We start from the raw sequence: 26,244 nt of genomic DNA, 5'->3' as shown, positions 1-26,244 counted from the left end.
GCCCCTCGCGCCCTGCCGCTGGGGGCGGAAATGACGTAGGCATTCTGGCTACAGCCCGACTCTCGTCCAGCAGTTCAAACGGAGCCACCACGTGAGCCAGAGATCCGGCTTCCGGGTAATTAATCGAGCGCAGGAACACCGCACGTCCACGCAACACGTGGACGTGCGTCCTCCCGGCCGCGCTGTTCGTAAGAGAAACGGCCCCAATGTCCATCCGCAGACGCCGGGAAACACAAAGTGCGGTCGGTCCGTCCCGCGGGAAACCCTCCGTCAGAATAAGGAGTGCGGTAGCGGCACAGGCTGCCCCGCGGGGGACCCCGGATCGTTCCGCCCAGCGAGAGCAGCCGGTCACGAAAGGCCGTATATTGAGTGACTCGTTCACGTGAAGCTTCCGGAACAGGCGAATCCATGGGGACAGAAAGCGGAGCGGCGGTTGCCAGTGTGGGGTGGGGAGGCACTGCTCACGGGGACCACGGGGACCACGGGGACGGGGGGTCTTTGAGGGGTATGGGCCACGACTGGGTCACAATGACGGACGGCGTCTGCACAGCTCTGTGAATAGTACTAAAAGCCACCCAACTGTAGATTTTAAAGGGGTGAATCTTACGGTCTGTGAATGGCTATTAACATTTTTTAATGTTTATTTTATTTTATTTTATTTTTTTGAGAGAGAGACAGAGCACAAGCAGGGAAGGGGCAGCGAGAGACGGAGACACAGAATCCGAAACAGGCTCCAGGCTCCGAGCTGCCAACACAGAGCCTGACGCCGGGCTCGAACTCACCAACCGTGAGATCATGACCTGAGCCGAAGTCGGACGCTCAACCGACTGAGCCACCCAGGCGCCCCTATGGTAGGTGAATTATATCTCAATTTTTTAAGTTTTTAAAAAGAACAAAAAGCAGGTAAGAGGCTTTGCATATAAACAATATCTTACAAATATCTGGCAGGAACGATCTGCGCCTTCATTAGATGCAAATTATACTTCGAAAAAAAGGAAAGGAGAAACACAATCAGGGCCTGCTTATATCCACCAGAAAATAGACAAAACAGTCAGAGTGGCTTCACTGCTAACCACCCCAAACTGGAAACGGCCCACGTGCCCACGGCCAGGAGGGTGGGCGGTGGCCTGTCCATTGGACATGGGACGAATCCCAGGGACACGTTACCCATTGAGAGAAAGCTGAAGCCGAAAGCCAGGCAGAGCTAACGTGTGAGTGAAGGTCAGAGGCTGGTTGGGGGGGGGGGGGGGGCGAACCGACTGCCGCTGGGGCCTCCATACCCATGACGTCATCTCACCGCACACTTAAGATTTGGGCTCCCGCACACCTCAAGGAAAACATATTCCCTAAAGACCCAGCATGATTTTTAACACATTGTCATTCTTCTAAGTTTAAAACACACACGTGAAGTAAGCTTAAATAAACTTTCAAACAAACACAAACACTTTATCCAGCCAAGGCCAGGAGGGACCCGGAGACAGTCCGGGTGATGCGATGGGGAGGCTCTCCGCTTGCCTGCCCTCCCCCGCCAAACCAGCCACGTCCCCCACTCACAGTGGCCCCGGGGCCCCAAACCTCTGGGGACCAGTGAGCTGTGTTACCAGCTGCCCCCCTGCGGCCGGCCACCTCGTGGGGGCCCCCCAGGGAAGATGCAGGCCGTTTTCCCCAGGACGGACTCTGACAGCACCTGAGGGCACCCTGGACAGTGCCTGGGGCACGTAGGCTGGGTGGCCACAGAGAACACCCTCCGGAGACCCCAGATGGAGCCGCTTTGGGGGAGAGGCTGCAGGGACTGTTTGGGAGAGAATCCAGCAGATGGAGCGGAGGAAGGGGCAGAGGGCAGGCTGAGTGTGGGCACCGGCGTCTTCCTTGAGGGACCCCACCCCCCCGGCAGTCCTGAGGGTACAGGAGCGCCTCCAGCCCTTCCCCCCCACCATGCTGGCCCCAAACTGCCCAGAGACCCCTACTGGGTCCCCACCTGAACGCTGCCTGCCCTCCGCCCCGCCCCCGCAGGGACCTAGGCTACCTCTCCAGCCCCCCACCCCCACCCCCGTGTTCTCCGACCCCGGTACCAGACCTGGGGTCCCCCTCCCGGCGCCCCCCAGCCCTTCCCGTCCGGCAGATCCCGGCCCTGGGCACCTGCCTCGTCGCCCCTCCCTCCACACCCGGCCGCCAGCGAGGCCTTTCCCGCTTACCTGGTCCTCGCCCCCTCCTCTCCGCACGCGGCCCCCGTGCGTCCCCCCTTCTCCTGGGAACCCCCGCGACCAGCCCTCGCTCCCCTCCGCCGCTCCCCCGGGTCCCCCAGGGCCGCCGCCGCGACCCCGCCCCGCACACACCCCCTGGCCCGCGCGCTCCGGGAGGATCTCCCAGATCTTCGCTCCCCACCCCCCGGCGGGACCCCAGATTCCACCCGCTCCAGCTGCACTCAGGGGCGGTACCTTGCCGCAGCCCCGCGCTCGGGGTGCGCAGGGGGTCTGCCCCGAGGAGCCCCCGGCGCGGCCCCAAGAGAGGAGGGTCCTGCGCGGGGTGCTTGGCGGCGCAGGGCCGCCAGGTGGCGCGCTGATCGCGGGGACGAGGCCTCCAAAGAGGTCCCCAGGGTGCTGAGCGCTCCCCCCCCCCCCCCCCGCCCATGCTGAGCGGATGCTGAGAGCCCCCGCCCCGTGCGGAGACCCCCTACGCTGAGGACCCTTGGGATGCTGAGAGGGTCCCTCGGGATACCGAGCGCCCCTCGATGCCCAGAGCCCCCCTCCTCCGCATGCAAAGAGCCCCCAGGGCTGGGTGCCCTAGTTTGCTAAGAACATCCGGGAGGCCCAGCACCCCTGAACTCCAGGAGGAAGAGGGCCTCTCCATGCAGACACCTGGTTTCAAGCTGCTGCAGAGCACGTGTCCAGGGCTCGCCTCTGTGGGACCCCTGCCCTCCACCCCTCCCCCACGTCCCAGCCCGCAGAGCTTCCCAGATGGACCAAACCTTTCCCCCGCGAGCCCTCATCTGGGAACTTTAAAGTGCTTGATTTCCCCGGGGGCCCGGCTGAGCGAGCTGTGGTCCACCGTCCCAGGGGCAGTGCCCCCCCCCCCCACAGCCTGAGCATAAGGACCAAGGTCCCCCCCCCCTCAGCAGGACCCCAGTCCTCCCAGCCCTCCCCCTGCACTACGATCTTGCACAGTTGCGGTACCGCCTGACCTTCCGGATCCTTCCGCTTTTGCGTGTGTGCTCGACACGCGGCAGCCAGGAAGATACGGTCGGAATCCAAGCCTGACCCTGTCACTCGGGGGATCCAACCCCCCAGGGGTTCCCACTCACTCAAGGTGAAAGAAAGTCAAAGTCTGTACAATGGCCACAGACCTCTACTCTCTCCTGTCCCCTCTACCCTCCCTCCTTCAGCTCCAGACTGGCTGCCCTCCTGGGCACCAGCGAGCCCTGTCTGAATCCTCTCCAGCCTCTGCCCCAGCCAGCCAGGCCATCACTGCCACCACCTCACCCCTGTCAGCATCTGGCGTCCCCAGTATTTACTTTCCCATTTGCATGTGGGGCCACAGGAATCTGCTGCCTGCTGTTAATCACACCCAGAAGGCCCTGGGGCCTTCTAGCATCATCTGGAGTCCCCAGGTGAGCTTCTCCAGCAGCCCCCAGACCATGCCCCAGAGCATACCTGCACCCCGTTCCCACCTGTGCCTCCACACCTCTGCCCCACATCGGCCACTGCCCCCGACCTCGGCCAGGAAAAATGCTTCCCCACTCCTGCATCCTGAGCACACACGACGGGGCACTGGGTCAGGTTGTCGCTGGCACAGCCACAGGGTCGGCAGGGGCAGACGTCATGGCAAAGCAATCCACTGGAGGACGTGATCCGTTTCCAAACCATGTGCAGTTCTCAGGCCACGTCCCTGCTGATCCCCCATCTGTCCAATCACCTTCTATGCACCCACCCCCGAGCCGCTGTCCCCACGCCGCCGCTGATCACCTATCTGCGCGTCCAGCCCCAAACGTCTATCCACGGATCCGTCCTTTCCTTGTCCGCCCATCTGTCCATCCGATCTTGACCCATCCAGTCACCCACCACCCATCCGCCGTCCGTTCTCAAGCCATCCCGCCATCCACCAGTACCTGTCGTTTGGAAGCATCTCGGCTCATTCAGGGGTAAACCCCTGGTGCTCTGTCCAGCCCCACCCGTCCCCCCTGTGATTACCTCTCAGGCTCAGGCAGAGTCCACACGGTCCGGCATTGGAATAACCTGGTTCGTTAAAAATACCCGTCTCATAGCCGGTGTAAGCACCATCGTCCTCCGCTAATCCCTCGTCGCTGGCCATACCTGTGACTCAAGGGACCTAAGTTGTGGCAGGGGTGCGGTCCGCTCATTGGCTCAGCACCTGGGACTGGGAAGGAGCGAGGTGGGGCTGCCTCTGGGACGAGCCTTTACCTCCTTCTCCCGGGTCTTGTGCCCTCTTGGCTCGGGGGGCAGGAGGGTCCAGCATGGGCCGGGCAGTGTGGGCACTTCCATTCGTGCCCTCGTCCAGCGCTCAGCCAATGCTAGGGTGAGTGCCGTAGCGGCGACGCGTATCTAAGGTTCACTGAACCCGGCCTTTTTTGGTTTGTTCGGATCCTCTCCTTCCCTCTGCTTCCTACAAAGAGGATTAGTAGCGGCTGCCACCACGGGACAGAGCTGGGTTGGAAGTATGGCCACGCTGACTTTCCTCTGTGCCTTCATTTCTTCCTTCTTGGGTATGAGGGTTACACGCAAGTGAAGGACGGGTGTGGACGCCGAGCCGCAAGGTGTGAGCTGTACTGGTCTGTTCTCCCCCAACCCCCGCCCCCAGGCCGCCGGCTCAGAACGACACATCCTCTGGCTCCCTGGCCAGCTGGGTTCCCACAGGGAGTGGGAGCCGCTGGCAGGATCCTGGGAGGGGGCGGGAAGACGTTTGGGGCACCCCCATCCCCGCTCTGGCGCGCCCCCCACAGCCAAATCCCCACACCTGCAGCGCTCCAGGGTTTATCGCCCCCTGGGGTCCAGACACGGACAACTGCAGGTTCGTCCGGCCTGAAATACACACTTGGGAGCTCCTCCTCTTCAAGGAGAAAATAAACGAAAAGCTTACACACATACGGATGTCTGTATTTACATATCTTTTCACAGACAGTCACACATATACCTAGTGTACACATAGTTATAGGCATGAGCTGAATCGTGTGCTCCTGGAGTTTAAAAATGTATTGTTGGGGGGCACCTGGGTGGCTCAGTCCCGTAAGCGTCTGACTCCTGATTTCGGCTCAGGTCCCGATCTTACCGTTCGTGGAATCCAGCCCCAGGTCGGGCTCTGTGCTGACGGCACAGAAGCTGCTTGGGATTCTCTCCCTCTCTCTGCCCCTCCCCCTCTCAGGGCCCCTCCCCCTCTCTGCCCCCCCCCCCCGCCCCTCTCGCGCTTGCATCCTCTCTCTCTCTCAAAATAGATACAGAAACTTAATTTTTTTTTACTGTGGAAGCCCTAGTCCCCAGCACCTTAGGCTGTGATCTCACTTGGAAATAGGGTCTTCACAAAGGTGATCAAGTTGAGATGAGGTCATCAGGGTGGGCCCTGACCCAGTGTGACTGGCGTCCTTAAAAGCAAAGGAGATTGGGATGCAGACACGCACAGAGACACAGTCTATAGCGCTGTTTTGGCGGCCGAAGCATGTGTATGTGGGTGTGTATGTGTATATACATGTGTACATATATGCACGTGTGCACACACATTACACTTCCATGTATTTCTATACTTTCATGTGCTCATAGTGTATGTTTTATCTTCTGTGCAACTGTTACACATTTTCAAAAACACGTGACTATGTGCAGGCACTTCTGGGGTCCCCCCACCGCCCAGGGCCCGGGAAGGGCTGATGGGGGTAGGCCCCTAAGCTGCCGCTCAGCCAGCATCAGCACCCCTGCCCCTGACCTGACGGCGGGAGCCCCACGGCCTCCCCGCCCCTCTGTAAACACCCAAAACGCCCCCTCACCCAGGTCTTCCTCTGAGAGGCCCTCCCCCTCCAAGCCACTGGGCACTTCTCAGCACCCGTGCCTCCCACAGGGAAGCCCCCCAGGGAGAGTGTGCAGCCCAACTCAGGGAGGGTGAATCCAGCCCCCGGGGACCAAGGACGAGGGTCCCTCCAGGAAGGCTGGGGGGGGGCGGGATTCCCAGCCCACAGGTGTTTCAGACCCTCTTTCTTGGAGTGGAGCACTCCCTCATCTGGCTCCCAGGGGGCCGGGCAGTGGAATCCACCCATCCCGCTGTGAACACGGTGCTCCCGTGAGGCCAAGGACTCCCCCGGGCCTCCCCTCCTCCCCACCCCTTTGCACAGGTAGGCGGGACAGTGGGGGGAGGGTGCCTGAGGGCAGCTGCCAGGTAGGGGACTTCTGTTGCTTCTTTGAAAGCACAGGCAGAAAACTCTGGGCCAATCACTGGGTCTTAAGGGTGCGGGAGCCTCAACACTAAGCAAACTCCACCCCCTGGCACTTGGGTTACCCGTCCACCCGCCCCCCTTTCCCTTCCCCCCCTCCTGCCCGTGACACTGTGGTTTGAGGAGCCGCTGGGTTCTTGGTTGCTGCGGGAGTTTGCTGGGCTGCCGGAACTAGAGACCACACACTGGGGGGCCTAGAACAGCAGAAGTTTCCCCTCTCACTTTCTGGAGGCCGGGTCCGGAATCCAGGAGTCGGCAGGACGGTGCTCCGTCCGGAGCCTCCCCGCCACCCTCCTAGCTGCTGGTGTGGCCGTCAGTCCTGGCCCTCCGGGGCTCACAGCTGCACCACTCGAGTCCGCCTCTCCCCTCCTGTGTCTGCATCCAAGTGTCCCTCTTCCTGCAGACACACGGGTCATGTTGGATTAAGGCCCACCCTGATCACCTCTTCCCAGCTGATTACGTCTGTGAAGACCGCTTCCCAATGAAGTCACATTCACAGGTCCTGGGGATTAGGACTTCAACATCATGTTTGAGGGGACACGGGTGCAGGCCACAGAACCCACTTGTTCAGCAGATACGGATTTAGAAGGAGCCGTGAGGTGGCTTGAGGATCAGGCTAAGCTTCCAAGAACAGAACACGGACCCGCCGCCAGAACCAGTCTGCGTAAGGGATCTGCCGCCTCCACCGAGCCCAGAACTGCCAGAACTGCGGTGTCCAGCAGCGGCAGGAAGCAGACCCCATCACCTTTGCCCCAGTAGCCCCCCCACCCACGACCCGCCAAGTCGGACATCTGCCCCTAGTGGCAAGGGGACAAGGGGATGCATACCCCGGCGGAAGGGGGAGCTCCGAATTCTGAGTGGGAAGACGGGACTCACAATGTGGGAGCCATCAAAGACACTGGACAGCCATGGTGACAGATGTCCCCCCCCCCCAGCCACTAACCCCACTCTCTTCTCTTTTACTATGCTGCAGGAGTGTTGTCATGTGACACAGTTCTGGCCGGTGACGTAGCCAGAAGCCTACCGGGGAGCATCTGGGAAGTGTTTCCATGATAAAAGAGACAGACATCTCTGTCACTATCCTTTTCCACCTTCCTCCAGCCTGGAACATGGAGGTAGCGTCTGGAGCTATGGCACCCCTCTGTGACCATGAGGAAAAGGCCAACAGGATTACAGAGATAGTTCACCTGTGGGCTGCTGAACTCACAGAAACCTTCCTGCTTCCAGGTTTCCCGTTATGGGAGAAAAACAAAGCCCCAATGGTTCAAATGACTGCACTTGTCAGTATTTCTGCTACTTGAAGCCAAAAATGCATCGATTCATACAGCAGTGATCCATTCATCCGACCATCCCTCCATCCAAGCCTAGGTTAAGAAAGCTTTTTTTTTTTTCCAATTTATTTTTGAGAGAGAGAGAGAGAAGCAGAGAACAAGCGGGGCAAGGGCAGAGAGAGAGAGAGAGAGAGAGAGAGAGAGAGAGAGAGAGAGAGAGGGAGAGAGGGAGAGAGGGAGAGAGAGAGAGAGACGGAATCTGACGCAGGCTCCTGACGTGAGGCTTGAACCCACAAACTGTGAGATCACGACCTGAGCCGAAGTCGGATGCTTAACCCACTAGGCCACTCAGGTGCCCCAGGTTAACAAAGCTTTTAAGCAAATGAGTGGCGTCCGTTTAAACTTACTTCAGGAAGTTTCCGCAGTAAATTAAGCTTGCTTTTACAAAGGCTGGGAGAAAAGAGAGGCACACAGACCGCCTGGAGGCAGAGGCGGGGGTGGGGATGGAGTTTATTCCGAAGTCATCTGTGGAAGGTTGCGCACTGTCAGAGGTAGGCTTGGGGAAAGCGTCTCAGGACTCCCAGATTTGCAGCAAACCAGCTGTCCGGCGAGGACGGCACCTGCACTAGCGCCCTCCAGGGTAGCAGAGCTCCGGATCTCAGCCTCTGCAGACGGGGTGGGAATTCTCCATTCCACGGCTGGCTCCAAACCTTTCCTCCACCTGATCTGCACGCCACCCGGCTGCGTGCGCGTCGTCCCGCCCGGCCGGGGCCCGGCCAGGGCCCGGCCAGGGGCAAGACCAGGATCGTCCTCCCAAACCCGGGCCCAGCCGGGCCGCGGAGAGTCCCCATCGAGAGGTTTGCAGGCGCTCGGCAGGAAAGGCAGGCTGCCTTGGGCAGCGCGGAGGATCGGACCCTGAGCACCCCTGGCCCTCCCACCCAGCGCCAGCAAGGCCCAGGCCCCGCGGCGGCCACCCGTCTGCAGGGCTGCGGCCGCCCGGGAGAAGCCGGAGGGCTCGGCAGGGGCTGAGGCCTGAACACAGCCAGCCGGTAGCCGTGCGCGGGTGCGCGCTCTGCGTCTCTCCCCAGGCGCCCGGGGCCCCTCGGCCAGGTCCCGCCGGCGCAGCGAGGACGACCCGGGGTCCCCGTCCCCCTGCCCACGCGTCCGGCGTCGTCCCCGCGCGCTCCGTCCTCCGCGAGCGCACCCGTCGGCGGACTCAGCCCCGCGCAGCGCCGCCGGGCGGAACCCGAGGCCCCGCGGCTCGCGTTTCCCGGGGGACTTCCGGGAGCGCCGGCGCGTCGTCCCACGTGACCGGGGAGCGCGCGGGAGGCGGGGCGAGCATGCGCGGTCCGGCCGGCACTTCCGGGCGGACTGGGGGCCGCGGGCCGAGGGTCAAGTTCTCCGTGTCGGTGGCTCTACGCCCAGCGCCCCTCGGCCGCTCTCCTCGCCACCCGCCAGCTCGGGGAGGGCGGGGCGTGACGATTGTCCCCTCGAGAACCTCCCCGGGCGGCATCAAAGACCGGCGGCCGGTGGGAATAGAGTGAGGAGGAGGCGTGTAACCTGGGACCGGAGGGGCGAGGAGCGGGAGTCCCGGCCTCTCGGACCCCGGACCCTCGGCCGCCAGACTCCCCGGACCCCCCGGTGCCCCCGGGCCTCCGGCTGGGGCCCCAGACCTCCGGCCGCCCCTCACCAGGCTGGGCAGGAAAGCACACAGCGCCCTGTGGGACGTGGTCCGCGGCTGGTGACCCCAAACCTTAGAAAAGGCCCAGGACAGGGTGCTGGGAGGCGAGGTCGGAGGGAAAGAAGGGGCAGGATGTCCTTGCGGGCGGGACGAGGAGCGCACACCCGCGGGGATTATCCACACCCGCATCTGATCTCAGGGGTGCCTCGGAAGACCGCCGCGGTATCTGTGGACCACGATTGTGATTTGGACTAGGGTGTTGCCAGTGGGGGCGGACAGGCCCAAGATAGGTTGTGCAGACAGGGGCCCAGAACTTTCTGTGGAACCTGGGGAGTAAGAAGACGGAGCTCCCAGGCTCCCAGCTTGAAGGACGAGCTCATCGGGGCTCTCCTTTGCTGGAAGGGGGGCAGCTGGGAGAGAACCGGTTTGTGGGGGGATCCGGGTTTCATCCCGTGCTCCTGGAAGGCACGCAGGAGGCGTGTGTAGGCGTCGCATCTGTGACTGGACGCAGAGGGGAGCTGGTGGCAGGCAATGCCCGCTCAGGGGGCACCAACAGGAGATGGCATCTGTCGAAACGGAAAGGGCGAGGCTCCCTAAGGAACCGGCGCTGATGGAGAAGCCTGGCGGGGGGCCGAGTGCCGGCGTGTTCGGAGATGGAGGTGGCCGAAGCCAGTGGGGTAGAAAGGACCTGGGAGAGCAGCGAGTGAAGCGGGGAGTGGTTAGCGGAGCAAGATGCTGTTGAGACGGAGGCCACGTGACGGGAAGGCAGCGAGGAGGTGGCTAGTTTCGCGAGCAGTGCGGGGGGAGTCGTGGGGAAGGGGCTGTATTGGCGGGGATTGCGGAGTAAACAGCTTTTCCCTCTGAACTAGAGGAACCGGTTCTAGAGTTCGCCTGAAACACGAACAAGCAAAAATAGTAAAGGAAAAAAACCCAAACTGAAAAGGCAGGAATGAGCAGCTACCCTGCTGCAGAATAGTGCAGCAGCCTTTTTGGGTGACACTGGGGACAAAGAATATCCGCATTTACAGGAACATTGGAGAATACCCAAGACACGAGTCCTAGTGGGAGCCCAAAGGCAGGGACAAACGGGGTGGGAGGGGGCACGAGCCAGAGGGAGCAGGTCCACCGTGTCCGTTTTAACGCCAGAATGGAGACGAAAACGCAACACTTCGGGAAGGAAGGAAGGAAACCGCACACAGAATTAAGCCATCCGGGAGAAGGAGCAGAGGAGGGAGGGGTGAGGGGTAAAGGGCGGGGTTTCAGGTGGAACCTAATTCACGTAGGTTGGCAACTAATGCCCAGTAACCCGATCCGAAATAAAGCCAGGTCTCCCCACCTCTCCCCGTCCTGCAGGGACCAAGTCTCCTCCCCGTGAGGGACCAGAATTCCCGAGTTACCGATTATTCTCTTCAACATCTTTCCAAGAGTATCTTGTTAACCGTGCAAACGCATATTCACGTGCTTACAATTTCCGCTCTCCGTGGCGGGAGGGTGGCACGCTGCCACCCGTGTGCTCTGTGACTCCCACTTGGTGGGGGCTTCCGGAGGCCGTGCGGTGCCACGCAGGCACCTTTGTGGCCGTGGTGTCCCGTTTAATACCACGGCTTGGCGGGTCCCCTGCCGACAGTGCCCGAGCCTTCAGCGATGACCGGCCGGGTGGAACAGCGCTCCGCCACCCGGCCTCGCACGCCGTTCTGCACACGTCCGAGCTTATCTGAAGACAGATCCCCAGAACTCCGGGGTCGAAGCGCTCGTGTCGCCGTGATGTGGGCAGCAGCTCCGGACTCGGCCCGGAATCAGATGTTAGCCGACTTCGCGCCTGCCAGGCGTCTGTCACAGCGCTGCTGCCCCGCGGCCCCACCAGGGACCGAGGTGACGGAGCCGTCGTCATCGCCAGTCTGATGCCAAACGGTGTCTCTAAGCATTGGGTTTGGTTTTAACTTTTTTAAATGTTTGTTTATTTTTGAGAGAAGGACAAGAGTGTGAGTTGGGGAGGGACAGAGAGAGGGAGGCACAGAATCCGAGGCAGGCTCCAGACTCCGAGCCATCAGCACAGAGCCCCACGGGGGGCTTGAACCCGGGAACCGTGCGATCATGACCTGAGCTGAAGTCGGACGTTTAACCGACTGGGCCACCCAGGCGCCCCTAGTGTTTCTAAGCACTTTGTTAAGGCAAGTGTCAAATATGTAAGTTTTTTAAAAGAATATTTATTTTTTGAGAGAGAGAGACAGAGACAGAGCGTGAGCAGGGAGGGAGCAGAGAGAGAGATGCACACACACACACAGAATCCGAAGCAGGCTCCGGGCTCTGAGCCGTCAGCACACAGCCCGATGCAGGGCTTGAACCCAAGAACCCTGAGATCATGACTTGAGCTGAAGTCGGAGCCTTAACGGGCCGAGCCCCCGGGGCGCCTCGCGCATGCAAGTGTTTGAGGTACAGTAAACCCCCTGCGTGTGTCATCGGTCTCAACAGCTGCCCTCTTCCCGCTTTCCAGCTGCTTCTACGCCTCTGTTCTTGCCCTTTAGCAACTATTTTTATCATTTTTTTAAACGTGCTTCAGAATGCGCCAGTCTTCACTGTAAACCTTACCCACTCTGACAGCTACGTAGCACTCCGCCCTATAAAACTCAAGAACGGCCCATCACCCCAGAAAAGTTCGCAGGTGCCCCCGGCCGATGCTCGTCCCCCCCACGGAGGCTAAAGTCTGGTTGCTCTGCTGGACGTGACTTCACTCTAGAAACTCACGCCAAGGAGACTGTACGGCAGGCGCCCTTCCTGCCCGCCTTCTCTCCCTCAGAACAGGGACACTGGCCCACGCCGTGGTGGCCTGCCAGCCACCCCTCCTCGTTGCTACGCGCTGTCCCGCGGGGAGAGGACCGTGCAAGTGGTCTGCCCGGTCTGTGGGGGATGGGCTCTCGGGTGGCTTCTGGCCTTTGGTGCTGCGAACACTTGAGGAAGGTCCCTCTGGGGGACACGTGTTTCATTCCCGCTGGATGGTCCCAACGGCAGAAGTGCCGGGTCAAGTAGCAGGTGCACGGCTGACCTCCTGAGGGGCTGGCCCGCCCCCCGCCTCCCCGGGGCTGGCGTCGCCTTCGGGCTGCGGACAGGCGCGTTCTGGGATCTCGCCGTGGTTTCCATCGACACCCCCGCCCCGTGATGAGTGGCGCTGAGCACCCTTCCGCGAACGTGCTAAGTTCTTTCGAGAAATGTCTGCCCGGCCCGCCGCCGCACACACCTCCCGGCCGCACTGGGCGCTTCTCGTGTGGACACCTGTCCACGTGCTGCCGCCTGCCTCGCCCCCCGGCGCCTTCAAGTCGTCTTCTGAAACGCGATGCTCGTGTCCAGAATGTCTCGTCCTCTGTGGTGGCCTCACTGGCCCCTGGGAGCCACTGGTTCTGCAGTCCCTTTTTTTTTTTTTTAATGTTTATTTATTTTGAGAGAGGGAGAGAGAGAGAGAACATGGGTGGTGGAGGAGCAGAGAGTGAGAGACAGAATCCTGAGCAGGCTCTGGGCTGTCAGCCCAGAGCCCCACGGGGGGCTCCACCCCACGACCCGTGAGATCGTGACCTGAGCCGAGCGGAAGAGTCGGACGCTCCACCGACTGAGCCCTTTCAGGACGCTGTCGGAACGGGGTCAGCAGCCCTCCCGAGCCTCCCCTCTGCGGGCTGTGCGGTGAGGGGAGGGCTGCGTGCATCTGGGCTTGCCAAGGACCAGGACAGGAGGAGACAGGCAGAGACTCCCGGTGAGGACCGGGGAGCCGGAGGAAGGCGGGGGCAGACGGTGAGGAGGTGGCCACGGCGGTGGTCCGCGTCGCAGAAGCTGCTTGGTCGGACGGGGACGCGGCTGGTGCTGTGCCGGGGGATCTGGACTCGAGGTTCCGGAGGGGGTGCTGCTGTTGGGCGAGCGGGGGCGCGGGGGCAGAGGGAGAGGCCGCCGAGCGCAGCGAAGGGTGCTGGATGTGTTTGGCCGCAGGCTGTTGGACGCTGAAAGCCTTGGCCTCGGAGACGGGACGCGGAGCCGGAGCGGCGTGAGCCCTCTGTGAACACAGGGACCTGGGGTTCGGAGCCCAGCAGAGAGAGGGTGGGGTCTTGGGAGTGGCGGGGCGGGGGGCACAGGCGCCCCCGCCTCCCTTCCTGGCCCTGGCTGGGGGGGCAGATGGAAGAAACTGGATGTACCTGACACTCTGCAGGGGACAGAGTCTGGATGACAGCCGGCTGGGCCGAGGGGCCGAGCCCTGGGCCGCAGCCGGTGCGGGGTGAGGCTCAGGTGTGGAGGCTGTGGGCAGGGCGGGGTCCTCCCCGAGCTGAGGCCCCGAACGCCAAGCAGAGGCAGGCAGCTGTGCCCCACGGCCCGTGGGCAGGGCGGGGTCAGAGCCCATGGGGTGCCCGGCACATCGGAGGACAGAACGGGACCTCGCCAAACCTACGGGAGTACGGCAGCGGCTCGCTCGGACGGGGCCTCCGCACTCTTCTGGAACACCGCTGGCTAGGGGTTGGATTGCGTCTCTCCAAAATGCCTCTCCAAAAACCCGAACGCCCGGCCCCTCAGAAGGTGACGGTATTTGGAAATGGGCTCTTTACAAAGGCGTTCAGGTTACAACGAGGTTCCCGGGGTGGCCCCAGAGCAATGGTACCGGTGCCCTTCGAGGAGGAGGCCATCAGGACACAGGCACGCACAGAGGGGTGGCCTCGTGAGGGCACGGGGAGAGGACGCATCTACACGCCCGGGGCAGAGCCCTCGAGAGCTACCGGCCCTGTGACAGCTGATCTCACACTTCCAGCCCCAGAACTCCGAGGCCGTGGGAGCCGCCCGGTGCGCGCTGCTCTGTCCTGGTGGCCTGAGCTCACCATGCAGCGGCGGACAAGCCAGCGACAGGAAGGCACGGCTGGGTCTCTGCACACAGGCTTTTGTTCAAATTGCTGGAAACGTCATTTGGTCCCGATCAGGGAGGTGAGTCCCTGCCCTCCCCCCCCGAGATTTCCGGGGATGCCCAGATCCACTGACGTCTCTGCAGGGCCAGCTGCCAGCCAGGCTGGGGCTGGGCTGGGTGGGCGCCTGGGCGCCGTGAGCCCGGCTGGTCTGCTCCCGGAGCTGCCTCCCGCCCGCCTGCCCGCCTCGGGCCCGGAGCAGATCAGCTCCCAGGCCCGCAGCCTGGAGCCGCCCCAGGCCCCAGACGGCTGTCCCCATCCTCCTCCCACGGCTCCCACGGCCCGGGGGCTCCGCCAGGGACAGCTGCAGGGGCACGCAGCAGGGAGGGTGAGGGCCGGGGGCGGGTGGCTCTGTGACAAGGCTCGGGGCCCACGGCGCCGGTCCCCAAACCGCAAACTGCTGTCACCTGCAACCCGGCACAGCTCGGCCGGCTCTGTGGTGCCCTCTGTCCTGGGCGCCTTCTGACCCGGGCACGGCCCCGGGGAGGCGGCCCGCGCTTGGTGGCCACTGCCCGTGCGCCTGCCGGGCCTGACCCCCTTTTCCCCTCCAAAGCTGTGCACCCCGCCCTTGTTCCCGTTGTGCACTGAGCAGCCGGGCAGAAGAGCCCGGGGACAAGGATGAGGGCCGGTGGCCCTGCCCAGAAGGACTCTGACGGGCAGAGGGCTGCCTTCCCTGCTGCCGTGGGGGAGGTCAGGTGGGGTGGTCGGGAGATGCACAGACCCGTTCTGCCCTGAGTACGGACAGAGGGGGTGCGGCGGGACCCCGGGAACAGCCCGGAAGTGAGGGCTGCAGGGAAAGGGGGGACAGGGACCGGGGCTCGCCCCCGTCTCCTACAGGTCGCCAGCGTGCAGATGGCCAGCACTGCGCCCTCCACTTGCGAGTTGGTCCAGACTTCAGGGGTCCGTTTCTGTGGGGATCTGCTGGAGGTGACGATGCAGGAGGAGCTGGAGGCGGAGGCGCCAGACCCTTCCACGTGCCTCGGTTTACCATCCAGCCAGTGGGTCAGGCTGGGTGGCTCCAGCCTGCGAGGAACGGAGCTGGCAGCCTGGGTGACAGACCGGGCAGCGGGCTGGGTGTGGACACAGCTTGGCAGCGCTGGGCGGGCGGGAAGGACCCTGGAAGCCCGGGCCCTGGTCGGCCCCTCCCCCGCCCCCCTCCCCTGCCTGGTTAGCATGGCAACAGCCTGCTCCCTGGTTCTGACAGGGCCGCTGAGTCACGGGCCCAACTGGGAACATGACAGGGTCCCCCTGCAGGACAGTGGCTCCGGTCCAGGAGGAAGGCTCAGTGGGAGGCAGGCTGCGTGGGGGAGGGGAGGCACCAGGCACCACCTCCGAGAAGCCACGAGCTGCGGTTGGGACCGGGACGGGTCGGGCCTCAAAGTCTAGCCACAACACAGCAGGCTTTTCAGCACCAGCTCAGCTGAGCACCACCTCTGGGGACCCCTTGGTCCCTGCCCTGCCCCTGGGTCTGTCTGCTTCCGCTCTTCCTGAAGGACACTTTGGCCAGAGCGAGGCTTGGCCTGCACGTGAGGCCGTGTGCTCCTCTGCCCCGGGCCCAGGGACGTGCTGAGAGCCTCCAGCGTCCTGCTCCCACGCGAGGGCCGGGCAAGGGCTGGGGCACCCACCCGAGCCCACCTGCCAGCTCTGATCTGGCTCAGGGCTCCAGAGCCCCCCTACCCCCCCACCCCTGGGGCCAGGCCCACCAGCACTGCCCAGATCCAGGCCTCTGAGGGCCCGGCCCCACCCTGAGGGAGGTGGGAGGCACCGGAGTTACGGTGGGAGGACAGAGGGCAAAGGGCATGTGGGGGGGCACACGGGAGTTGGGGTTGCCTCTGAAAGGCGGGTAGACGGGAGGACCCAAGACCCGAGCGTCGGGAGGAGCCTCAGATCCAAGCTCCAGGGCCTGTGGCTGCCCAGCAGGGGCCCCCTTTGACACCCCTTCCCCCCGAAGAAGTTTGAGGCCTCTGACCGGGTCCCAGGCTGCATCCTGTTCCCCTCACTCAGGGCAGTGGAGGCGACCCATCCACAGCCCTGCCCTGGCCCACGCCCCCCCACGGGGCACAGCAGGTGATGCCACCTGAGACAGGGCCCCCCCGAGTGGCCGCTGCCCACCGGGACCCTCCCCCGCCCCCCCCCCACCCAGACCAGCAGCGCCCACACCTCACACACACACCCGGGGACGCGCACACCCCGGTCCCCAGGAATAATCCTGCCCATCTCCACCTGGGGCGGACTTTATTACCACGGTCATCATCAAGACGATCATGTGAACACAGGAAGACAGCGCCGGTTTCCAGACTCGTGGCAGGCGGGTGCGTGCAAAGGAAACCTCCCGCCAAACGCTAAGCACAAACAACCGTCCTCTGGGTCACCGGGAGCCGTCACCCCAGGGGCAGAGCAGCACGAGGCCGTGAGGAGGAGGCTGGACCAGCCTGCGAGGACCCCACCCGGCAGGCTCCCCTCGAAATGCACCTGCTCGCGCCTCTAATACACGTTCCCACACAATCAGGGCGTTAAATATATAGACATTTCGTCGGAACCGCATTGGTTAACAAATAAACTCACCACCTCTCTTTACATTAACTTCACAGTAACTGTTTGCAGAAGACGATGAATCCAGTGTTGAGAACTCAGGGGAGGACAGTAAGTTTCTTCCCCGTGGAAACCCCCGGGGAGAACCCAGTCTCCCTGCTGCCCACTGGGCTGTGGGCGTGGCTTGGGGACACACACACACACACACACACACACACACACACGGAACCCTGACTCAGTACAGGACACCGAGTGTGAGGTGCCACCAGCCCTTCCGCGATACTCACAAGCAGGGGGTCCCCTTCCCCCAGCTCTCTCTCAGTCTGCACCCAGTCCAGGGCCTCTGAACCCCAAGCACCAATGGGGAGGGGGCCCCCCCGCACTGCACGGTGGGCGGCCCACACACCAGGAGAGCCGGGAGCCTGTGGGGGGAGACGGCCCCTTCGGTCCACCTGCTGTGAAGGTCACCGGTCATTTCACTCCAGACCAGACAGATGAATAAATAGGACATCAAGTGTTGCCAGGAGACGGGAGAATAACTTAAACTTGGCTGGACTCTGTCCTCAGTGCCTCCAGTCAGTGGGAACCCGGAGTCCCGGGGGTCTGCCACCTGCAGGGCCCCCGGGAGCTGTGGCAGGCCTCCCTCTGGCCTCTCTCCTTGCCGTCAGCGAGGACATTCCGGCAGCAAGATTTGCTGAGTGAGTAGGCGGGCTAGGCGGGGTGACCCCTCCAAACGCACACTCAGAGGTCTGCCCATTCTAGGAGCTGTGGACGACAGTGGGGGCTGTGACCCCAGCCCATCAGGGGCTTGCCTCCCGACCCCGTGCCCTCTCTGTCCGATGGCAGCTTTCGCCCAGGCCCCACTGGAGGGAAGGGAAGGCCTGCAAACACTGCCCCCGATCAGAGAGAGCAGCTTCGGGCCCCCAGATCACGGCTCTGGAAATGACCGGCAGCTCCAGGGAGACCCTGAGCAGGCAGTGACCTCAGGGCGAGGCCCACAGCAGCCCAGGGGCAACCTGCGGCCACGCCGGTGGGCGGCTCCCTTCCCAGGCCCTTCCCGGCCCCACCCGAGGGATGCGCAGAGGCACCCTGGACGCTGTGCTCAGGCAGGGAAGAGCACGGCCCGTCGCCCACGGGAAGACAGCTGGCAGCCTCGGGGAGGCCCCTTCTGCGTCTAAAGAGAATCATTTCCAAGTTCCGATTCCCTCCCTCCGCGGGAGTTCCCGTGTGGTCGGGATCACGAGCTCTGGGGGACCCACCTCCCACCCCGGCACCTGGAACCCCGGAGCCACTCAGCTTCTGGCAGGTTCTGCAGAACCCTGATTTCCCCTGCCCGCGCTCCCTGTGCCCGGGGCCTCCCGAAGAAGCTCCTACTGCCACCCGCCGGGGCGGCCTGTTCCGTCCAAGTGCCCTTTTTGGGACACGCTGACAGCTTCTGACACGCTTTGGGACACGCTCCGCCAGTGCGCCAGCGCGGGTGGTCAGGAGAGCCCTCGGAGGGGGACACACGTGCCTCCTGGAGCCAAGGAGCCTGGGCCGGAGCTCGGGGCAAAGGAGACACTGGCTGGAGGGGGAAGGAGGGCAAGACGGTGTTTAAGATCAGGGCACGGGCTGGGGGCAGACGTGAGTCGGAGGAAGGGAGCAGGGGCCGGGCGTGGAAGAGGGCTGCCCGAGCCACCCTGAGTCGGCCCCGGTCTGAGGTCCCCGCCAGGGGCAGCAGTGGTCTTCCACCGCTGGGAGCTCTGACCCCGGGGCTCCCCCCAACCCCGCCGCAGCTCCATCCCAGTGTCCCAGCCGGGAGGTCCCTCCCCTCCCTTTTCCAGCCCCCCCCCACCCCCTCGCGCCGCACAGACACAAGTCACACCAGCAGGGACTTGACCAGCCCACAGTGGAATTTTCGGACGTGGCGGTAGAGGTCCCCCGACTGCGTGAAGCGGCGCTCGCACCAGCGGCAGGCGTGCGGCTTCTCGCGCGTGTGCACCACCGCGTGGCGGCTCAGGTTGTGCGAGTACTGGAAGCTCTTGCCGCACTGCGCGCACGTGTAGGGCTTCTCGCCCGAGTGGGTCCGCTCGTGCCTCTTCAGCGTGTACGTGCACGAGAAGGTCTTCCCGCAGAGCGGGCAGGTGGGCACCGTGCCGTCGGGCGAGAGGCGCGCCCGGCCGCCGTCCCGCTCCCGGAAGTGGGCGCTCAGGTGCAGCTGCAGCACGTGGGCCCCGGGGAACAGCTTGCCGCACAGCGGGCACACGCACGGGCGCGCGCCGGGGCCCAGCTCGTCCCCGCGGGCCCCCAGCTCCGCATCCGGCTCCGGCTCCGGCTCCGGCTCCGGCTCCGGCTCGCGGCCGCCCGCCGACGGCTCGGCTGCAGGGGCGCAGGGTGGCTGCGGGGGGCCGTGGGCGCCGCCGTCCCGTTCCGACGGCGAGTCCCGCGAGTCCCGCACTGGTGGCTGCGCGCCGTGTCGCATCTGGACGCGGGGGGCCGTGTGAAGGACGCGCGGTGCGTGCGCTGGCTCCCGCCTGCGGCCCGGCTTCAGCGACAGGTCCAGGGCCCGCTCGGCGTCTCCCGGGGCCTGCCAGGGAGGGGGCCCCGGGGCTCGCGCGGGGAGCGCGCGGAGCCCAGAGCGGGGCGGCCCGGCCTTCTCCGGGGCCCGGGCGGGCGGGGTGCGCGGCGGCGGCCCGAGCGGCTCTGCCCGGGCGGCGGGGGGCCCCCGGGGCAGCGCGCGGCCCCTGTCCCTCAGCCTGCCCTTGCAGACCTTGACGACGTCGTACATGTGCAGGTAGCTGGCGGCGGCCAGCACGTCCTCCACCGGCAGGCTGCGCAGGTCCAGGCGGCCCCCGTACATGAAGTCCAGCAGGCGGCCGAAGGCGGGCGCCGTGACCACGTCGCCGTTGAGCCGCACGGCGTCGCGGCCGCCCGCGGGCCGGTCCCTGTAGAAGAGATGGAAGTAGACGCTGCAGGCGGCCAGCACGGCGCGGTGGGCCGGGAAGCGCGCGGCGCCCACCAGCACGGTGCAGTCGCACAGGAAGCCCTGCTCCCGCTGCTGCCGCAGGCGGCCCAGCAGCCGCGCGCCGTGCTCCGGGAACTCCATGTGGCCGCCGGCCTCCGCGGGCGCGGACGGGGCGCCCCCGCGCGCCCCCGCACCTGCCCCGGCGGGACCGGCTCGCCCGCGAGTGAAACAGAAGCCGCCGGCCGCGGGGCGGGTCTCGGGGCGCGAACCTGCGCGCGTCCCCGCCGGGCCGCCCCCGAACTTCTCCGCGGGGCGCCGCGTCCCCCGACGCCCGCGTCCCCGCCCGCCGCCCGGCCCTCCGCCGCCGCCGCCGCCGCCGCCGCGGGCCCCATTTATGGCAGCGCGGCCGTGGGGAGCGGGCCGGCGGGCGGGGCGGGCGGAGCCGGCGCCCGCCCCCCGCGCTCACCTCCGCCGCCCCGCGCCGCTCTCCGGCCGCCGCCCGCGCCGCGCGCCCTCCCCGGTGCGGCCCCGGTGCGCGGGGCTCCGGGCGGCGTGCCCCGGCGGGGAGGGCGCCGGGCGGGGCGCGCTCCAACTTGGCCGGCCAGGCAGAGGCCGCCGTCGCCCCGCCCCGGAGAGAGCGAAACTCGGGGCGGGGGCTGGAGGGGGCGGGCCGAGGCGACTTCCCGGAGCGGCGGAACCGCTGAGGTCACCCTCGCCGCCCCTTCCCGGCCCGCCCCGCCTCGCCCAGCCGGGCCCCCGGCGCGCCGCCAGCTGGGGCACCGGGGTGGGAGGGGATGAGGGGCGCGGCGGGGAGGGGGCTCTCTCGCGATATTTGCCGCCTACGCCTCCGTGTCCCCAATCCTCTCCCCCCCCCCCGCGGTGGGGTCCCCACTGCGCCCCTCGGCTGAGGAACCCCTTCCGAAGACCGGATCCCCTCCGGCCCCGCGTGGGGCTGTCACCCGAGGGCGCACCTCGCGGGGCGCTGGCCCTGGGACGAAGCAGGGGACACGCGGAGGGGGTCGTAAATTTTGAAAAGATGACACCTCTTCTTCGTGGAAAGCTTCTTTCTGAGGTTGCAGTGAATTTGGCTGGTACCCTCTTCCAAACACTCAAGCAGGACCTCGACCGCGGAGGCCGGGACGGGGGGCGGGGGGGGGGGGGGAGGCGGGGGGGGTCCCACCCGCTCAGCGGAGCTCGGCACAACCCGTGCTGGGGGCCCAGAGCCCCGAGCTGGGTGTCCCAGAGCCTCACGGACAGGGCGCGCCTCCGCAGACACGGTGGATAGGGCCACAAACGCCTCGTCGGAGGGAGGGAGGCCCAGGCGCCCCAGAGTCCAGAGGAAAAGTGTTTAGGGACGGGGAGACCCTGTGGAGGGGAGGAGTTGGCATCCCGGGGGCCCGGTGCAAGAGCAGCCCCTCCGGCTGCTGGGAGACGGAAGTAGCCTGAGTGCAACAGAGCGATGCGGGCGCCTGGGAGGCTTGGTGGGTTAAAGCCTCCGACTTTGGCTCAGGTCATGATCTCACAACTTGTGAGTTCGAGCCCCGCGTTAGAGCTGTCTGCTAGGAGCCCGGAGCCTGCTTGGGATTCTGTGTCTCCCTCGCTCTCTGCCCCCCCTCCTCCCCCCCCCCCCCCCATTCACGCGCTGTCTCTATCCTCTATCTCAAAAATAAATACAAATTAAATATAAGTTAGAAATAGAAAGCGATGATTTTGGAGCAGTTGGGGCCCCAGGGGCGGGGGTGGAGGTACTGTTGGCTGGGAGTCTCCCTGGGGCAATGGTCTAAAGGGGCTGCCCTTGACCGAGCAGGATTGAGGCACTGACCACTGCTCGGCTCACCTTCACAGGAATCCCGTTACTTGGGCACTCGTATTATTACACCCGCTTGATGGAGGAGGTTTTTAGGTAAGGGGCCCACGGCCACACAGCAGGCATTAAGTCCCTGAACCAGGATTCGAACCTGAACAGTCTCCTGAATTCCCACCTGCACTGCCCGGCTGCCCAGGAGTCGGAGGTGGGGCTGGGGAGGAGGAGTCTCAACCAGGGGCCTGACGGGGGAGGGGGCCGGGCTGCTGGGGAGGGGCTGGACCACAAAGGATGGGACCTCCAGCGCCAGTCGTCAGAGGCCTGTGAGATTCTTGAGTGAGTAGCCCCCAGGGGGGTCCTATTCAAGTCCTTAGGTTGGAGACCTGAGGACTGGGCCAGCACAGCTGGTGTCTACAGCCTGTGGGAAGGAAGGCCACGTTTTTTTTTTTCAAGTTTATTTATTTTTAAGTTGAGAGAGACACGCAAGCAGGGGAGGGGCAGAGAGAAGGAGAGAGAGAACCCAAGCAGGCTGTGTGCCATCAGCGCTGAGCCCAACTCGGAGCTGGAACTCACAAACTGTGAGATCATGACCTGAGCTGAGATCAAGAGTCAGACGCTTAACCTACCCAGGCGCCCCAGGAAAGCCACATTTTTATTTATTTAAAAAAATTTTTAATGTGTTATTTATTTTTGAGACAGAGAGAGAGCATGAGCGGGGAAGCGGCCTTGAGGGAGGGAGACACAGAATCCGAAGCAGGCTCCGGGCCCCGAGCTGTCAGCACAGAGCCCGACGATGTGGGGCTCAAACCACAAAGCGTGAGGTCATGACCTGAGCCGAAGTCGGATGCTCAACCGACTGAGCCACCCAGGCGCCACATTTTTATACTAAAACTTATTCCTTATTCATTTGCAACTCAAATCTGACTGGACATCTTGTATTTTTTTTTTAATTTTTTTTTCAACGTTTATTTATTTTTGGGACAGAGAGAGACAGAGCATGAACGGGGGAGGGGCAGAGAGAGAGGGAGACACAGAATCGGAAACAGGCTCCAGGCTCTGAGCCATCAGCCCAGAGCCCGACGCGGGGCTCGAACTCCCGGACCGCGAGATCGTGACCTGGCTGAAGTCGGACGCTTAACCGACTGCGCCACCCAGGCGCCCCAACATCTTGTATTTTTATTCCCCAAACCAGGCAAGGTTTGGAACCCTTGCGACCCTTTGGAACCCTTGGAAACCTTGGAACCTTGAGCTCACCCTGCACTCAGCCACGGAGACTGCCCCTGGCTCCCAAGCTCCATCCACTCTGGGGGCCCCTCCTCAAGCACGCCCCCCTCTTCCTGGCACCCCCAGCCCAGGCCCCCCCAGGAGGAGGGGAATTCAAGGCAGGTCAGAGAGAACCCGGACAGGACTGCCCCTGGGGTCTTGGGCTCACAGCCTACCGCCTGCCCCCTGCCAACCTCGGGCACAGCCATTCACCTCCTTGAGCCTTAACACCGTCACCTGCAGCCAGGCCCACAGCAAGACCTCCCCTCCGAGAGCCCTTCTTCCCCGGCTCCTCCCCCACTCGTCTCTGCCCAACCCCCTCCCCTCCCCCCCTCCCCCTGGAGAGTGGTCTCCCCTGACCACCCCGGCTAAGAGCACCCCCAGGCCATCTTCTCCTTTCTGGGCCTTAGCCTTTTCCAGAGTGCTCCCCATGTCATGTGACCACACTACCTCACGAGGCCAGGAAGTTGGCTGGGCCTGACACAGGGGGTTCAGTAAATGTCTCTTGAATGCATGCGGTGGCTTTGAGGAATGTCCAACCGAATCCCGAGTGCTCTGTGGCGCCTACCTGTCCCGCGTTGCTTCCCCAGGTCTGGCCCCTGAGGCCACGGAGGCAGGGCTGGCCGTCTGCTGCGGACTGCTCCCCAGCCAGGCCCGAGGGAGGCCCCGGGGCCGGCAGGGTGTCCTGCCCTGCCCTGCCAGGCTGTGGGGACAAAGTGCTCCTTGGGGCCCCGACAGAGGCTGTGGGTGTAGAGAGAGGCCGAAGCAGGTTGGGACACTGCCTATGGGAGCCGGGGAGGCCAGCCCAGATAGGGATGAGCCACGGAAGGCGGCGTGTCCCCGCTGTGAGGGAGTGCAGGCCCCCTCCCCCGTACCTCTTGGGTGGGAAGGTCTGACTCAGGTCCTCCTGTCCCACCCCCCCGCTCCCAGGAGAGGCTGTCCCGGCTGGCCACCCCAGCCCTCGGATCCCCTCTCTGGCCTGGCGAGGTCTCGGGCAGAGGGATGACAGGAGGCCACGGCAGGCGGAGACCCCTGGATGCAGCTGGCCGGGCAGCCACCTGGCCTGGGAGCCGCCCTCAGGCCCCGCCCTACAGCTGCTGCTGAGACCGGGCAGCCGGGGCGCGAGTCCTGCCGGATGGCTGGCGGCAGCAGAAGGTGACGGGGCCCGAGGCCCCTGAGCTCCGAAGGCGGCAGGCAGCCACCGTCCACGTCCTCGGGGCTGCCACAGCAGTTTTTGTGGGGAACATCTGGCGAGGGGCTCCCCAGGGGCCCCAGCACGGGCCAGGGCTGGCTGACAGGACTGGGTCTTCATCTATCTGGGCCACAAGGGGGCTTCTTGGGGGCGGCAGCTCCGCCTTCCGGGGGTGGGGGGGAGGCCCCGCCTGCAGCCGGGACTGGGTGCTGCCCGAGTGGGGCTTGCTTGGGGCTCACACAGGTCTCAGGCCCTCGGCGGGCCCCAGAGCTCCGTGCAGAGCAGGGAGGGAGGCCTCCTGGAGATGGGCCGGGGGCCAATACGGCGGCCGGCGGGTTTTGGACCACCGGGACGCAGCCTCCCAGCCAAGATGCCTTTACTCAAATGGCCATCGGGCTCCAGACAGGCTTGGGGAGCCACCACATCTTCCAGGAGAGGGCGCCCTCCCAGACCCCCAGGGGCTGCCTGACCCCACCCACCCCGCTCTCTTCTTGTCCTCGGCCTTCTCCGTAGCACTGCCAGCCCAAGATGGGGGTGGGCGCGGACCCCCTTCCTGGGAGGGCGGTGGGTAGGTGGCACAGTCCCAGAGGGGCCCAGGGGCCCAGAGGGAAGGTTTGCAAGGTACGGGATGGACAGATGGGGGACATCTGGGGGTGACCCTCAGGGCAGCTGTCGGGTCCCAGGGTCCCAGAAGCATGGAAGACTGGTCCAGGCCTCTCACTCGGCCCCCTGGAGGCAAGGCCCCACCTGGGGGTTTTCAGTGAGAGCCGGAGTGCTGGGCTGGGTTGGGGAGAGGGGCACACGGGCAGCGGGGAGAGGCCAGGGTCCGGCAGTCATCTCCCCGAGGTTCGAGTATCCCCTGATCAGGGACAGTCCTTCCCTGAGGAGTATAAGTCTCTGCCTCAGCCCCAAGAAGTCCGGCAGGAGCCCCCCCGTTTTGGGTGTGGACGCTTTGCTGGACGTTCGGCTGGGCTGCACCTGCCTCTGACCCGGGTGAAGCGGCTATACCTCCCAGGCTGAACCCTGACCCTGGATGAAGAACAAAAATGCCCCCCTCCCCCACAAAATACATACCAACTCCAGGAGGGTAGCTCACTAGAGTCTCCCTTTTACCAAAGGATTCCCATCAACTTGGAGACCTCGGGATGGGGGCAGGGGCAGCTGTTGGAGAAACTTGTGGCTCTAGCTGAGCACAGGGCCCAGGGGGGGGTCAGGGGTTGGAAGTCCTCTGCAGTGTCCCGGGAATCTGTAGGTGGGCGGGGTCAGGGGGGGGAGTCCCCAGTGGACTGTGGGAGCCTAGGACCCATTGATTGGGACAGCAGGGAGGGCCCGGGGCCGCTCTGCTGTGACAGCCCTTCTCTGGAGTCTGACCCCCACCCAGCCCCCCACTCTGGGTGTCTGTGTCCGGCTCAGGGCAGGCGGCTCCCGCCAGGTGGATGCCCCTCCACCGGTCCCTGGCGCCGTGGTCTCCCTCTGTGGCCCTGGGAAGTCTCCCGCCTGCTTTTGTAGTCAAGCCGTCAGTGTCTGTCTGCATTCCGGTCAAGGCCCTAGTGAGCCCCTCTCCAGAGATGGAGGGCCCTGCCCGGGGCCAAGGGAGTCCTTCTGCACGGGGATCGATGACCCCTGTCTCCCTAGCCTTCCCTCTCCTGTCTGCCTTCCAGCCGGCCCTCCAGGACCCCTCAAAGCTGACCCCCACCAGCCGCCCGCAAGCAGCGCCCCGCCCCCACCTGCAGGGGACCGCTAGCTTGCCAGGCGCCTCGGATCACGCCTTTTAGGGTCACCCGGGCTGCTCTCTCCCCGGCCCCCAGCTCGGAGCTGCCCACCAGGGGTGGGGGTGGGGGGCTGGGGGCACGTTTTGAAAGGGACACTAACCTGCCCCGCCCCCACGCCACGGAGGCAGAAGCGCGGGGTTCGTCCCGGACCGGCCCTCCCCGCGCGCTCGGGGCGGAACCGGGCCGGGAAGTGAGGGCGCCCCGGACGCGCCGGGAAACCGAGGCCGGGGAGCACGCGGCCGGGGGACAGTGGGCGGCCCGCCCCGCGCCGCGCGCTCCCGGCGCCGCGCCCTCGCCCCGGCCGCGCCGGGGGCGCCCCGGGCGGCGGAGGCGGATGTGGGCGGGCGGCCGGGCGGGGCGGCGCGGGGCGGGGAGAGGGCGGGCCGGCGGCGGCGGCGGCGGCGGGACCGAGCGCGGCGGGCGGGCG

The 26,244-nt window shown here is 64.8% G+C and overlaps 2 protein-coding genes across 3 annotated transcripts; one reads left to right on the top strand and one right to left on the bottom strand.

The window, feature by feature from the left end:
- Nucleotides 1-809: 809 nt before the first annotated feature.
- LOC122469594 lies at nt 810-16,887 on the top strand. Of its 2 annotated transcripts, XM_043557106.1 has the most exons (4): nt 810-855; nt 12,989-13,162; nt 13,355-14,332; nt 15,148-16,887. In XM_043557106.1, the coding sequence occupies exons 3-4, from the start codon at nt 13,586-13,588 to the stop codon at nt 15,694-15,696; spliced, it is 1,296 nt and encodes a 431-aa protein (XP_043413041.1). In that variant the 5' UTR covers nt 810-855; nt 12,989-13,162; nt 13,355-13,585; the 3' UTR covers nt 15,697-16,887. The 2 variants fall into 2 exon arrangements, with proteins under 2 accessions (XP_043413041.1, XP_043413040.1); XM_043557105.1 differs by having other exon boundaries at nt 12,989-14,332.
- Nucleotides 16,529-19,979, bottom strand: ZBTB42 (zinc finger and BTB domain containing 42). Its single transcript, XM_043557107.1, has one exon. The coding sequence runs from the start codon at nt 19,925-19,927 to the stop codon at nt 18,701-18,703; it is 1,227 nt and encodes a 408-aa protein (XP_043413042.1). The 5' UTR covers nt 19,928-19,979; the 3' UTR covers nt 16,529-18,700.
- Nucleotides 19,980-26,244: the final 6,265 nt, after the last annotated feature.

Source organism: Prionailurus bengalensis, chromosome B3 (assembly GCF_016509475.1).
Source record: "Prionailurus bengalensis isolate Pbe53 chromosome B3, Fcat_Pben_1.1_paternal_pri, whole genome shotgun sequence".
NCBI classification, from domain to species: domain Eukaryota; kingdom Metazoa; phylum Chordata; class Mammalia; order Carnivora; family Felidae; genus Prionailurus; species Prionailurus bengalensis.
This window is presented reverse-complemented; position numbering and strand designations above follow the sequence as displayed.

What these genes read in the sequence shown, in the direction of transcription:
- LOC122469594 (XM_043557106.1), top strand. Translation starts at nt 13,586, where the DNA reads ATGACAGCCGGCTGGGCCGAGGGGCCGAGCCCTGGGCCGCAGCCGGTG. An exon ending in ATTTGGTCCCGATCAGGGAG is followed by an intron (nt 14,333 to 15,147) that starts GTGAGTCCCTGC and finishes CGTCTCCTACAG; the next exon opens with GTCGCCAGCGTGCAGATGGC.
- ZBTB42 (XM_043557107.1), bottom strand. Translation starts at nt 19,927, where the DNA reads ATGGAGTTCCCGGAGCACGGCGCGCGGCTGCTGGGCCGCCTGCGGCAG.